The following is a 14607-nucleotide window of genomic DNA, read 5'->3' on the forward strand; positions in this document are numbered from 1 at the left end:
CAAGTCCTTTCTTTCCCGCTTCCCTTCCTTTCACTCTCCTCCGGTTCTGGGGTGGCCTGAATCCGACAGGAGGAGTGAAAGTCGTGAGGGAAGCCAATCACGGAGTTGACTTCACCTCCGGTTCCTAATCTTGTATCAGGCCCAATCTGGCAGGAAGCGAGGGCTTGTAAATTGTATGCCAAATGGATATCTGGATTGACCTGGACACTTTATTATCTGAAACATGAGGTTTGTTAATCCCACAGCACCTGCCTGGGGTTTCATCCAGGAGCAAAGAAGAAGCAGTCAACTTAGCACAGAGAAAATAGTGTCACTGCCTTCTGCCTGTGCTCTTCTGAGTCCAGCTCGTTTCGTGACACAGTGACTCGGTACTAAGAAAGCAGATGCACATCCTCTAGGGTCTAGATGGTCTGTAGACATGCAGGATGGTTTGGTTGTGGTCTTGGCCGAGGGCTGCTCACATTAAGAAGTTCCTGTACATTAGGAACCCACCCCAGGGTGATGGTCTTTTGGTTCTGTCTCCTGTTAGTTTCATCCATGTGCTCTGGTCACCCACCGCCATGAATAAAAGGTGCTCCAGGACCGGGGTGAATCCCTCCTGTCACCCTCAGCAAAGAGCTGAGCACGTGGGCATGACAGACATAGGAAATATTCGGCAAAAGACTGAGCCCAGGGAGTGAGAGGGAAGCTTAGCTGTCCATCCATCCGTCTAGCCAAGGCTAGAGATGGAGGCCTACAATGGGGAGCACCCTGTCCACAGGGTCAGCGCTTCAAGATGGGTGAGTGTGGGAGGGGGCCACGAGAGCAAGCAGGTGATCAAGACCACGGACAGTGGGCATAGTACAAAGAGGATACAGAGAGGAGGGGAAGAACAAGGCAGAGGTGGAGGGCTGAGAATGGGAGCAGGGCCCTCGTGTTGGGTTGCCTGACTTAAATAAAAGCCCAGGCCAGTTGGTCTTTTCTTTTGTCTGGTCTTTCCACGCCACAGGATCTGTTGGACAGGGAGGAGTGAGGATCAGTATCTTCAGCATTTGCTACGATGGCCAGTAGGGTCACCCCAGATTAAAGACCATATGGAAATAGATTGTTCTCCATGTGAATCTGAGAGAGAAAGAGAGAGCAAATGTTAGAAATACTAAGATGCAGGGGCGCCCGGGTGGTTCAGTTGGTTGAGCATCCAGCTTCAGTTCAGGTCATGATCTCACGGTTTGTGAGTTCGAGCCCCGCGTCGGGCTCTCTGCTGACAGCTGGGAGCCCGGACCTTGCTTTGGATTCTGTGTCTCCCTATCTCTCTGTGCCTCCCACCCTCCCCCCTCAGAAAGAAATAAACATTAAAAAAAAAAAGAAATACTAAGATGCATGAACTATTATCACCAGCAAACAAAGTTATTTAGAAGAAATATCGTAGGCTTTGGGAATGTAAAAGACACTAGAAGTAGCAAATTTACATTACCTGCTTTAAAGAAATATGGCTGAGATATAAATGACTCTAAGGGAACTCATATAACAACGTAAAACATATTAACATGTAAGTGCATTCAGTCTTTAATTTAATTTTGAGTCAAATAATCGGGTCAAATTTATTCCTTGTGCGGCGCATAATTTTAACCTTTTATTATGCAAAGCTGACAATTCCATTTAAATTGTGAGAGTGTGTTCGGCGCAATTAATTTTAATGATATTTACTGTTTGCTGCATATTCCTAAAAGGCAAGCACATCTTGAAAAATTTGTTCAAGTTCTTTCAAACCGCTTTCGGATCCCTGTTAGCAAGCAGGAGTCCAGCTCCCATCCACAGAGGCTTTTGAAAAACTGACAGACGCAAGCGCTGGTCTGCGAGGAGTGTCAGAAGCGTGGTTTTCATCTCAACAAATTCACATGCAAAAGAGGAGGTTCCTGCTGCCACCGAGAGGGCCCCCATCACGGGCACCTCCCAGCTTGGGTCGTGAGCTGATGGGCGGCACCGGGGGTGTTCTTAGAGCAAAACGAAGCAGCCCCCTCCCCAATATTTGAAAGACTAAAGCTCTGGGTGATCAAAATGCCCCAGGTCCCCCCCTCCCGCCCCCCACCCCCCACCCCGACCTGATCTCAGACCAGCTGCCAGCAGCTTGAGAAACGGTGCTGGATGTATTTCAGGTCAACAGGTAACAGCATCAATGAATAAATCAAACAAGTTTTCCAAGGGCAAATATTTGCTGCTAGAATTAAGGAGACAGCTGAAATGTATCCCGTGGATCTAAAAGAAAACCTGAAGCCCAGATGGGTGAAATGATTTGCTCAAGATTGGCGAGACAGGGCCGGAGAGGCCTTCCTGAGACCAGGCCTGGAAAAGTTACGTTTTTGTTTGATGTACCCTTTTAAAACATCCAGTTCCGAAGTCCAGATTTTTTAAAATTGGGTTTTCTTAAACCGAGGCATACCTGTATTGGTGTTGCCATCAGTACCTTAAATGATACGTCCCTGAGTGAAAAATACGGTGAATATTTTTTTCTGGAAATTTCTCTCACTGGCAGCCCAAAACTGTTAGCTCGTCACAAGCCCAAGGCCACTGTAAGAGCCCAGATAGGTGTTCCTGTTGATTTGATCTTCCTGAATGTGGACTTCTCACATGACATGGCATTTCACCCTGGTCGTCAGCTTCCAAATATTCTGAAAACAGAGCAGCAGGCTTTGGAGGCTGGGAGGGGAAGCCTCTGGTCAACACTCCAAAGTGCTTTTCCAAGGAAGGGAGCACCTCTTCTCCTTCCTCCTGCTAGTGTCCACTGGTGTCCCCAAGAGAGGCTGGCCTCAGCACAGAGCCCCAGCAATGTGACCTGCTGAGTGGAAGCAGACCCTGCCCACAGAGGTCTGTCAGCTGAGGACACCGATGGGGACGCCGATGGGGGTGAAGCAGAGCGGAGGTCAACAGAGGAACGACAGCCATCTCTCCGATGACAACTGAGGAGGAATTTGCCTTGTTGAACATTTGAGGCTGGGATCACAGTTTGAAATAAGATTTTTTTTTTTTAAGTTCATTTATTATTGAGAGACAGAGAGACACAGTGTGAGCAGGGGAGGGGCAGAGAGAGAGGGAGACACAGAATCTGAAGCAGGCTCCAGGCTCTGAGCTGTCAGCACAGCACCTGACGTGGGGCTCGAACCCACGAACCGTGAGATCATGACCGGAGCCGAAGTTGGACGCTTAACAGACTGAGCCACCCAGGCGCCCCTGAAATAAGATTTATGGTTGGGAATTTGCGTCTGGGAGCGTGCAAGCTCAAGGCTGCCGTGGGCTTGGCCATCTGGGCAAGAGAGCCCTGGGTGGGCGATGACCACCCCTCCCCCTCCCTGTCCCCACTGTCTCCCCACCAATTTACTTTCTCACATTGCCATGCATGATTCATTTCTTTCTTTCCTTTTGTCTTCCTTTCCTTTCTTCCTTCCTTTCTTTCCTTTTGTCAATTCATTTTTCATGCTCAGTTTTACCAGCTATTTAAAACCTGTACTCTTTTAGAAAATATAATAAAAACACATGGGCAAACGGAAACCGTGCAAACAGAATGTCGCAAAAACTGTCTTCCTACCACGCCTTTCTCCCCAAAGAGCTCCCTTGTGAAGGGCCAATCACTGATACCAGTTTCTGGAGTATGTCTTTCCAGAGATGGCGAGTGCCTATATCAGCACAAGGACCTATCTGTCCGAGTTCTCCGCGGATGTGAGCTCAGGCCGCACCGCTACACCTGGCTGTTTCAGGCATGGTCTTTCTAAAACACCATCCAGGCACCTGGGTGGCTCAGTTGGCTAAGTGTCCAACTCTTGATTTTGGCTCAGGTCATGATCTCACGGCTCTGAAGTTCGAGCACCACGTCGGGCTCTGTGCTGACAGTACAGAGCCTGCTTGGGATTTTCTCTCTTTCCCTCTCTGTCTCTGCCGCTCCCCTGCTCGTGCGCAGTCTCTGTCTTGAAAATAAATAAACTTAAAAAAATTAAAACACTATCTTGCTTCAAATACTTTAACAGATTCCCATTCTCGGCAGACCCTGGCCACCTCCTTCCAGCCCAGTGCTCCCTCCCTCCAGCTCCCCACCCCTCCAAGTTTTGGCCTCAGCAGATCTCCAACCCGAGTCTCACTCACTCCTATCAGTTGCTGAGTCTGGAGACCCTTGCTTTCCCTCTTCTGCTTGCCAAATCATTCTCACCTTTAAAGGCTCAGTTCCAGGGGCACCTGGGTGGCTCAGTTGGTTAAGCACCAACTTCACCTCAGGTCATGATCTCATGGTCTGTGGGTTTGAGCCCCACTTCAGGCTCTGGGCTGAAGGCTTAGAGCCTGGAGCCTGCTTCGGGTTCTGTGTCTCCCTCTATCTCTCTGCCCCTCCCCCATTCACACACTATCTCTCTCTTTCTCTTTCTCTCTCTCTCTCTCTCAAAAATAAATAAATATTAAAAAAAATTTTTAAGGCTCAGTTCCACATGTCACTTATGCTGGGAAGCCATTCCCAAATTTCCCAGTCATGTTGACTGCTTCTCCTTTCCAAGGACCCTCCCTGTCCAGTTCTGTATCCCTCAAGGGGTGGTTCATGTTATTTTCTGAACACTCTTGAGATGCCAAATACTATGGTAAGGACCAGAGAGAACACAAGAAATAACGGTCTCTGTCCTCAAGGAACTTAGGGTCTAGCAGAGAAAAGTAACATGCGACGACAGTGGGATGTGACGAATACAAGATGCTGTCGTGCGGACTGGGCCAAGACCTGTTGGGAAGGTCCCTAAGGAAGGAGAAACCTCAGGCAATGAAGGTCTAGAAGGATGAGCCACATGAGGAGTTATGGAGAATAGGGGAAAGTCAAAATGTCCTCAAGGAGCCATGCCACACAAAGAGAAAGGCATGTGCCAAAGGAGCACCAGAACTCTGACATCAAAGAGCTCAATCAATATGGCGGGAGACGAGAGCTATGAGGGCAAAGTTTCCTGTAAATTATGAAGTGCTCTTCAAACAATCAGTGTAGGAGTAAGTGACTCAAAAACTCTGGCAGTTGAACATTCATAATCTCTGACTTCCAAGTTGCTGCAGCCTCTGAAGATTTATAGAGGATCTGGGGAAGGCCAAGGATGGTCAGTCAACATGATTGCCCTTGAGAACTTAAATCGTGGGTGTTGACAAGGTGCTGCCAGGAAATTTTTGAAGATTAGCATTTCGGTGAATTGCTCTGTATATCCTGGTACGTATTAATAATACTAAGAGCAGTAGGGACTGGCCTCTATTGAGTTCTTACTTTGCTGCCAATACTATTTTAAATGCTTTACACGGTAGAATCTGTTGAACCCCAACCACTTCAAAGGTGGGCAAACTATTACTGTCACCATTTTATAGACAAGGAAACAGAGTCGCAGGACTTGTTCATGATGGAGCGGCGGTTAAAACCCCAGCAGTGTCTCTGAGCCCCTATTCCTACCCACTAGGTACCACTACTGCCCCCTGGCTGCAGTGGGCGGGTGTTTGGGAGAACATGCTGCCAGGCCTGGGAACTCAAGACTCACTGTTTCAGAGAGAGTACTGGAAATCAAGGCCAGATGGACAGTAGGCGGAGTGTGCATGGCCTGCCCTTGGCACCCTGAGGCAGCCACTGTCTGAAAATACCAATTTGGTGAGTTTAATTAACAGCACACTTGCTGTTAATGCCAAGAACAACAGAAGTCCACGGGTGAACGGCTTGGGGGTGAAAATCAGGATGGAGGGGCCTTTGTTGCCACCTTTCAAGCTGCGATGGACAGCAACAGGCAGTGCTGAACATGCCCGGTTTTGGCAGGAGAGTGGTCAAGATTAATTACACAGATGGATCATTTTGCTCAGAACAAGCCGGGGGATGGTTTGATGTAGTGACTTCTGCGACCATAAAATCAGGAGATGTATGGCTATCTCTATGGTAAATGGGGCCCTGAAAAGATTAACCTCACCTAGAAAGTAAAAATGATATGCATGAATTTTACCAGGTGGGAGAAATGCCTCGTGATCCCCACAGATACTGATTTCACACCAAGGATGCTGGAATCAAACGTCAAACTGTGGGAAAGTTTTCTTGAAAGACTGCCTGTGGGGCCGTGGGAGAAGTGTGCGATTCTATGTGCAGAAGATTAGAAGTTGATGTCAAATGCCTTGAAGAGATCCCTGAATATATAAGCCTTAAGGAGGAAGGGGGGCTTGAGGGTTCTGTTTATTTTACAGTCGAGATATATCTTCAAAGCGAACGCCTTTCAATGCCTTCGGTGCAGCTGTTGGCTTTGGGACCTGCCTTCTCTCCTAGGGCGGGGTGAGAGTGAGGTCAGCTGGGGGTTGTAGGCCAAGCTCTTGTTCTCGGGGTCCTCACACCCCCCTGCCTCATCAGCCTCGCTGGCTGGTCCTAAGCGTGGGCAGCCTTTCTGCAAGCGATGTGGGGACCACTCTAGGGAGGCGGCTGGGGGGAGGCTGGAAGAGCTCGGCATTTCCAGTGCGAAGACAGGTGTTCAAGTCACGGCTCTGCTACTGGCTAGTGACGTGATGTAGGGTGAGTCAACGTCTCTAAGCCTCACTTTATTCGTTGGGGAAATGGGATAATAATCCCCCCCAGGGATGTTGTAAGGCTTGAGGTCGTATATATGAGAGAGAGTGCCATGAAATGCCAGCCCCTGTGGTTAGCAGGATTTTAAGGCAAAAGTTACCTGATGTCCTTCTTCTACCTCTAGACCCTCACATACCCCTTTCGTTTTGTTTAGTTATTTTCACTAATTCTTATTGCACTATAATACGCATAAATTTGCCATTGCGGCCATTTTTTAGTGTACAAGTCACGGGCGTTAGGTACATTCGCAATATTGTATAGCCATCGCCACTACCCATTTCCAGAACTTTTTCATCATCCCAACCTGTGGCTCTGTACCCCTTAAATAAATACTCCACATTCTCCACTCCCTTCAGCCCCTGATAACCTCTATTCTATTTTCTGCCTCTGTGAATATGCCTATTCTAGGTATTTCCTAAAAAAGTGGAATCATATGAAACGTGTCCTTTTGTGTTTGGCTTATTTCACTTAGCACGATGTTTTTAAGTTTCGTGCATACCGTCCACGTATTGAAATGTCCCTTTTAAAAGCTGAAGAATATTTCGCGTAGACATTAAGCACATCTTGTTTACGTATTCACCTGTTGGTTGTCATTTTCACCTTTGGGCCATTGAGCGTGATGTTGCCATGAGCATTCATGCACAAGTAACTGAGGTCCCGCCTTCAGTTCTTTTGGATAAGGATCTAGAAGTTTAATTGCTGGATCACATGGTAGTTCTATGTCTAACTCTTTGAGGAACTGTCAGAACGTTTTCCACAGTGGCTGCACCGTTTCTCATCTCTGTCAGCAACGTACAAGCGTTCCAGGTTCTCCACATCCCCACTAGCACTTGCTTTCCTTTTTCTAAATAATAGCCATCTTAATGGGGGGAAGTGTTAACCTGATCTGTTTGTTTTTTTTTTTTAAGTTTATTTTTATTTTTGACAGAGACAGAGTGCGAGCATGAGCTGGGGAGGGGCAGAGAGAGAGGGAGACCCAGAATCCAAAGCAGGCTCCAGGCTCCGAGCTGTCAGCACAGAGCCCGACTCAGGGCTCGAACTCACGAACTGTGAGATCATGACCTGGGCCGAAGTCAGATGCTCAACCGACTGAGCCACCCAGGCGCCCCGGAACCCGATCTGTTTTGAAGGGTATCGGTTACATCTCCATGGTGTGAGAACCCCCAGAGTAACATTTGTTGGCCTACCTGGACCTCTGGCGTATCAGGGAGCATGCTTGGAATCAGAGGACCGATTTGCATGAATTTTTATCCAAAGCAGAATGGTTTTCCGGGGAGAACTTAGGAGAAGGACTTGGGGCCGTGGTCACTTGACAATTCTATTCATTGATTCTCCATGCGTTCCTTTTTTCACTCATTCATTTATTCCACGAACATTTATTGAATGTTTATTTTGGTGGCAGTGGGCAGGAATGCTGTAGCAACCGCATTGGAGAACAGCACTTGAAAGGGAGCTTAAGAATCTTCTTGACCAAACACTTACCCCATTCAGCAATGTTTCCTAAAACTGGAGAGATGGTTTAGGGCTCAGGTTTCCAGGTCAGTGATAAGGCAGGAATGAATGATATAGCCCAAACCTGGAAGAGAAACTCCTCTACCTGGCGGGAGGATGGGTTTAAAACAAGGGCAGAGATTGGTCAGGAAGCTCTCTTTTCCGACAGCTGGCTAAACAGTGCAGTCACTTGATCAGGTGGTGAGATTTCAATGCAATAAAACAAGCGTCAAGAAAACCCGATTAGATAAGCCCCAAGTACTCGCACAGTCCTTACACTATGATAACCTCCCACTAAAATGTCACGTACAGGCTGTGTGTGATGGGAAACTCTGCTGACTTGGAATTGGAAAGCCAGGCAGGAGGGTGAGTACTTGATTTCAATCTGGGAAAATTCCAGAGGGCTGAATTCAGGGGATTTATGAACACCATCTTATCCACACAATTGGATTTCATCAACAAGCACAGACTCATTTTCTAGCTCAAACTGGGACATTTCAACTATATTAAAGGGCAAAGAGAGAGAAACAGTGGTCAGAAGGCAGTTCACAGAATTAGTTACCTCCTACATGTTTATTTTGCTCTGGTGAATGTTCCAGCCTCAGGAGTCCAAAAATAAACTGGATTCACAGGCAGCCTCATTTCCTAAAGTCACATTGTCTAGATCCTGGGTGCCCTCCAGAGCCACACAGAGAAGCAAGATTAACCTCATCTACTTTCTTCAGGGGGAGAGCAGCATTTTCTCAGATCTGGGTGGAGATCCGTAAGAAGAAGAGCTTCCCAGTCTTGGTGAACATCACCGCATAGCCAAGAAGCCAGTTGGAAAGGAGACTAAATACGATTACACTGACCTTTCCGTAACGTGGACACCAAAAACTCCAGTTTCCATTCCATCTGTATCCGTGGTGCGCTAGACCTCGTTCAATATTTTACTACCATTGTTAGGTACATGGAAGTGCTTCACGGAAGTAATTAATGCCTTAATATAGGCAAAGTCTTCTGGCATAGGACAACGAGGTTCAGAATTATTCTGGTGGGTGTTGCAACATCAGTAATTGGGTCCAGCTTCCGGTGCTCATACGGCAGGGTGCCAGGATTTGGAAAGGAAGCAGAACGCTGGAGACTAACAGTAACGCGGCAGCCTCATTTCGTGAAGAGAATTTCACTGGTGCTTGAGACCCCACCGCTCCCTCTCTGCCCCTGAGGGCCTTCTCTTTGTGACTCTGGGCCCTAATGGGAAACCCTCCCTGACTCTGACCTCTTCTCTTTGTAGCCTGACTTAGCAACCTCGAGAGGGTCCCCCCATGTTCTCCGCCTGGCTTCCCACTGTAACCCCCACCGACATCGAAATATTCAACCCCAGCCCGTTAGCGTCGTCCTGTCTCAGATTAACCCCACCAAACTGGCTCAGCAAGAGAGCCTCAACTCCTTCAACATATTTTAGAAAGCTCTGTAACACCACAGCATTTTAAAAGAAGGGGTGAGGCACCAGGTAAGCTTAAAATGAACTTGAACACAATCCGACCACAAAGGGTCCAGCTAACTGAGATTATAGTCCCAGAATGAATGTGGGATTCAATACCGTTACTAAAGGAGGTATGGAAAACAGAAGCTATGCAGACAACTCTCTGAAAGGGATTGTTGAGAGAATTTTAACAAGTTCTTGTTCAGTTTCCCTTTTTTAATGTTGTATTTCTTTTTGAGAGAGTGCATGTGAAGGGGAGGGGCAGAGAAAGAGGGAGGCAGAGAATCCAAAGTGAGTGAGGCTGGGTTCAAACTCGGGGCTTGAACGCGGGGCTCGAACTCACAAACTGTGAGATCCTGACCTGGGTCGAAGTCAGATGCTCAACCGACTGGGCCACCCAGGCGCCTCCAATTTTTGTTTAATTTTATTGAGATAGAACAGACATATGACACTGTATTCATTTTAGGTGTGCAACACATTGATTTGATACATGCATATATGACAAAATGATTGCCATAATAAGTTGACATTCATCATCTCACATATTCAAAATTATTTTCTTGTGATGAGAGCTTTTAAGATCTACTCTCTCAGAAACTTTTCAAATACAAAATAGAGTATAATCACCATGCTGTACATTACATCCCTGGGACTTATTTAACTTTTAACTGGACATTTGTACCTTTTGGCCCCCTTCCCCCAATTCCCCCCCTCCACACACACACACACACTGCCCCTGCCTCTCTGAGGGAATCTTTCGGGAATGGGGGAGGAGATTGGACAAGGTGACCTTCCAACTGTGGGATCGGTTGTTGGCGATAATGATGGGTGGGAACGGTCCTAGGGACTCTCTGTCTGCCACTTTTTAGTCACATGGGACAGATGGGGACCAGATCACCGAACCATCATGTGTGCAAACTGAGGACAGACAGCGATAATTTTGAGAAAGACCATGCATGTGTCCTAGTCTCAAGGAGCGACCATTCTGGTCTAGAGGTACGACCAACACTCAGTAAGCACAGGCATTGCCCTCTTTACCGACACAGACACTTTTCTTCTTCTGTTCCCAGAATTTGGTCTGCACTATAGCAACGTACAGGCCTCTCTGGGCCTGGAAAACCAAGCCTGGTGACAGCAAATGACCAATGCACATCCTGGAAGTCTCCAGGACATTCAGAGAGGTACCTGATCCTAGTCCGTGTAGACCAGGCGCACATGAGGGAAGCCTTGCCATGCAGTGACTGAGGATTCTAACCCTTGCTTTGTGCCTGCATAGGGCATGTTAAGGGCTGGGGGGACTTTCCTCCCTGGGTTTATGTTTCCATGAGGAGGGAGCTACTTTTAAGGTACCTTAGTTACATCCAACCCTCGGGCTGTCTGGTCGGTGTGTTAGGAGAAGAATCTCGGTCTTTGTGGCTCAGCTCTTCCTGGCTCCTTCCTGCTCCAGATCTGCCTGCAGACAGGGGGGATCCATCCTGGTGCTCCTTTGCCTGCAGAGGGGCCCATCCCCATGGGGGAGGACTGCTGAGCTCTCATCTGCTTGGGCATTTCAGGGACATCCCTTAGGCTACAGATCTACATTTGCACTGAGTAGCCATCTTATTCGTAATAAAGCCAACCTGTGGCTCTCCAGCCGTTGACTGTATCTTTCTCCCTATGGGTTTTGAGCTCAGATGGAGAAACTGGGTGTTATGTATGAGCCCTCCTGCCATTTCCCAGCCAGCTTCAACAAAACCCCTTACCCTTCTCTTATCCTAACCGTCCTCCAACGCACACGATTTCTCCCTCCTGCTTTAGCGTTCCCAAAGTCTGTTCTCTTCCTCTCCAGGTTCCAGGCCCCTAACACATCAAGCGAGATTAGCTGGCACGAAAGGACTCTTGGCTTCCTTCCACCGAGGGGAAAGTTATCAGTGACGAGGTGGCTTGGATCATGCCCTTGCTCAGATAATGTGGGCATGCCTCCTCCACCACGTGCAGAGATGCACTGAGCCCCTGCTCTGTGAAAGACCCCAGGACTCTCAAGAGCCACTTGCTTATTGTCAGGGATGTCCTCATTTCTTTCTTTTTTTTTATTTTTTAATATGAAATTTATTGTCAAATTGGTTTCCATATGACACCCAGTGCTCATCCCAACAGGTGCCCTCCTCAATGCCCATCACCCACTTTCCCCTCCCTCCCACCCCCCCCCCCACCAACCCTCAGTTTGTTCTCTGTATTTAAGAGTCTCTTATGGTTTGCCGCTTTCCCTCTGTTTGTAACTATTTTTCCCCTTCCCCTCCCCCATGGTCATCTGCTAAGTTTCTCAGGATCCACATAAGAGTGAAAACATACGGTATCTGTCTTTCTCTGTCTGGCTTATTTCACTTAGCATAACACTCTCCAATTCCCTCCACGTTGCTACAAAAGGCCATATTTCATTCTTTCTCATTGCCACATAGTATTCCATTGGGTATATAAACCTCAATTTCTTTATCCATTCATCAGTTGATGGACACTTAGGCTCTTTCCATAATTTGGCTATTGTTGAAAGTGCTGCTATAAACATTGGGGTACAAGTGCCCCTATGCATCAGCACTCCTGTATCCCTTGGGTGAATTCCTAGCAGTGCTATTGCTGGGTCATAGGGTAGATCTATTTTTAACTTTTTGAGGAAACTTCACACTGTTTTCCAGAGCGGCTGCACCAGTTTGCATTCCCACCAACAGTGCAAGAGGGTGCCCATTTCTCCACAGCCTCGCCAGCATCTATAGTCTCCTGATTTGTTCATTTTAGCCTCATTTCTATTCAAGATTCCTGGGGCCATTTGCCTCAACCGCAACACCAGGAGCCCTGCACTGCCAAGCGGTATTGGCTGGTCATTTATAAAACAGCAGCGTTTTCTGGCACAAAATGAACCATCAGGAAAACAAGACTGTCTCTGAAATCAGGTCAATGTCAGGTCAGATAAGCACAGCCTGGAATTTTCAAGTATCTGCTGTAGCTGGTCCCACAATCTTGTCTCTTTGGTGCACAAGCCTGGGAACACTGATGATTTTCTGACAGTTGCCAGGACCCGGGGCTCTGTGAAAGATAGGACATGAATGTGGAGTATTTCCCCCGTGGTGGTGGCAAAGGAGAAGTCATTCCCTCATATGTGGTTCCTGCTGCCCGTGATTGCACTCAGAGCAATCAGCTGCCAGAGCCCAAGGGGGGCCCAGAAAGGGGCTCTAACTTAGCTCTCCTTGCTCTCCAGCACCGAGAATTTCTGAGGGCCTTCATCATCTATTCATTGAAGTTCGAATAGAACCTCATTTAAGGGATCCCACAGGGTTGCCAGGTGCACACATGGGAGAGGGTGATGACACCTGGAGTTGTACAGTGCACAACCAGGGAGGCATGTGCAATGGCCCTGGGGTCATCTCAGGAAGTCTGGTGACTAACAAGCACATCCCTAGAGAGTGGCTTTGTGGGACAATTTTGCCACAGTCTGGACTTACCATTCATTTCAGAGGTTTGACCACCTCATTTGTGAGAAGAATCGAGGTCCTCTTGGGGAAGGACCCACCTTAGCTATGCTCGCAGAGGCTGCTGTGATTAAAAATATCAACTACCCCGGCTACTCAGAGTGGACAACCTGAGACAGGTATAGTGGACACTCACTCGATGAGGCTCCTAGCTCTGTGGTCGACGATCCCTCTTTCTGACTGCCCTATCTTTACAGAGGAAGAGAAAACATGTCTAAGTCCCTGCCATTGCTGAGCGCCACAGGGCTGGAGGCAGTCTCTCTTGGGTGATTTTGTACTTCTTGCTTTGATTCCCTGCATATGACTTTCATGGTTTAACTTATAGAGTAGAGACCTTAATTCCAAATTATTCTGGGTAAATTTGAGGGACCTGCTTTCTCCCAACCTGCAAATACGGAGATGCTACCGAAGATTCCAAGCACCTCTGCCCCCTCCCCTGCTCACTGACTCACGAACACAGCATGTCCTGTCCCCATCGCCTGCATTTAGGGGTGTTGTTCCCTCCTTCCAGCCCCTGCATTCTTGTATCCATAGATCAAGGGCCACTTCCCACAGGAAGCCTTTTCTGACCACCCCACCCCCCTTACTGATCTCTCGTCTTCCGAAACTCTATAGCACTTTGAGATAATGGAGCAAAATTTAGCCCTAAATTGGATATTGGTTAGTATTGATCTCTGTCACTTCCCATATGTTCTATTTCACCAACTAGGCTCTAAGCCGCTTAAGAGTAGAAAGTGTATTTCATATTTCTTCAGCCTCCCCACCATGTCTAGCACATGGAGAACATATGGAAGTATTAGGTGCAAAGATGCATATTAAATGGCTCTCTGCATCTCCAGATATCACCATATTTTCTAGGCACCTCAAATCCCCTTCCTCCAGGAGATCTTTCCCGACCACTGTGGCTCACGCTGATTTCTTCTGCCACTCCTGACCACCCATTATCGTCTGAGTCACGCGTTCTCACTCAGTTCTGCCTGATGTATCCTCTGGCTTAAGGTATGAGAGTCCCATCTGCACGACTGCAGTGGGGTTTGGGTGATGTTAGCTCCCGGATGAGGTGGCAGCAGTCAAGGTGTTGTATCAGGGTCTGACTCCCACAGGTCAGGCCGTAAACTTTTACTCCAGGTTGCATGTAACAATTTGTAGCATAATAAGATCTGCGAGATTCTTCCATTAGCAGAAATTTTGCCAATGGCTCTTTTCCCAAAGACGGCCGAGAGGCCCGCCTATGCTAAGGGAAAATAGCTCTCCGGGAGAAAATCACTCCACACCCCAAAACGCGTTGGATGTGGTTCAGCATTTTTCAGGAACTTGGCTTAGCATTTGGAATCCCGAGGCTGCCGTTTTCACCTTCAGGCTGACGGCCCACCTTGTTTGTGCAGAATAGTCCAGGTAATTCGTCAGAGGACAGCAACCTTCCTCCCTCTGGTCCTGAAATGATGCTAGGAGGCCCTTCAATCTGTCCGTCCTTTATCAGGTGCAGCCGTCACTGGGTTCTGCAAATTAAGGCTCTGTGCTCGGGGCCCCGGCCAACTTGAGACCTTTAGTACATTTAACTTCCAAAATTCTCC

At 47.8% G+C, this 14607-nt stretch overlaps 1 protein-coding gene and 1 long non-coding RNA gene across 4 annotated transcripts in view; one reads left to right on the forward strand and one right to left on the reverse strand.

The window, feature by feature from the left end:
* The window catches only part of LOC147581519 (uncharacterized), a 120286-nt gene that overhangs the window by 46775 nt on the left and 58904 nt on the right, over positions 1 to 14607 (forward strand). For 2 of the 3 annotated variants that reach the window (XR_015249989.1, XM_086703349.1), the window contains exon 1: positions 8276 to 8431. The exons of the other annotated variant lie outside the window; for it this stretch is intronic. Coding sequence is in view for 1 of the 2 variants with exons in the window: in XM_086703349.1 (XP_086559475.1) it covers positions 8388 to 8431 (44 nt within the window). In the remaining variant the exon portion in view is untranslated. Of the gene's footprint in view, positions 1 to 8275; positions 8432 to 14607 lie in introns of those variants that run through there. 3 annotated transcript variants of the gene reach the window in all.
* Positions 190 to 11331, reverse strand: LOC147581520 (uncharacterized). Its single transcript, XR_015249991.1, has 2 exons — positions 10881 to 11331; positions 190 to 1101 (listed from the first exon to the last, which is right to left on the reverse strand). It is a non-coding gene; the product is annotated as an uncharacterized LOC147581520 (long non-coding RNA).

The sequence above is a fragment of the Puma concolor genome, chromosome B1 (assembly GCF_028749965.1).
Source record: "Puma concolor isolate L17-30 chromosome B1, mPumCon1.1.hap2, whole genome shotgun sequence".
Taxonomy (NCBI): Eukaryota; Metazoa; Chordata; class Mammalia; order Carnivora; family Felidae; genus Puma; species Puma concolor.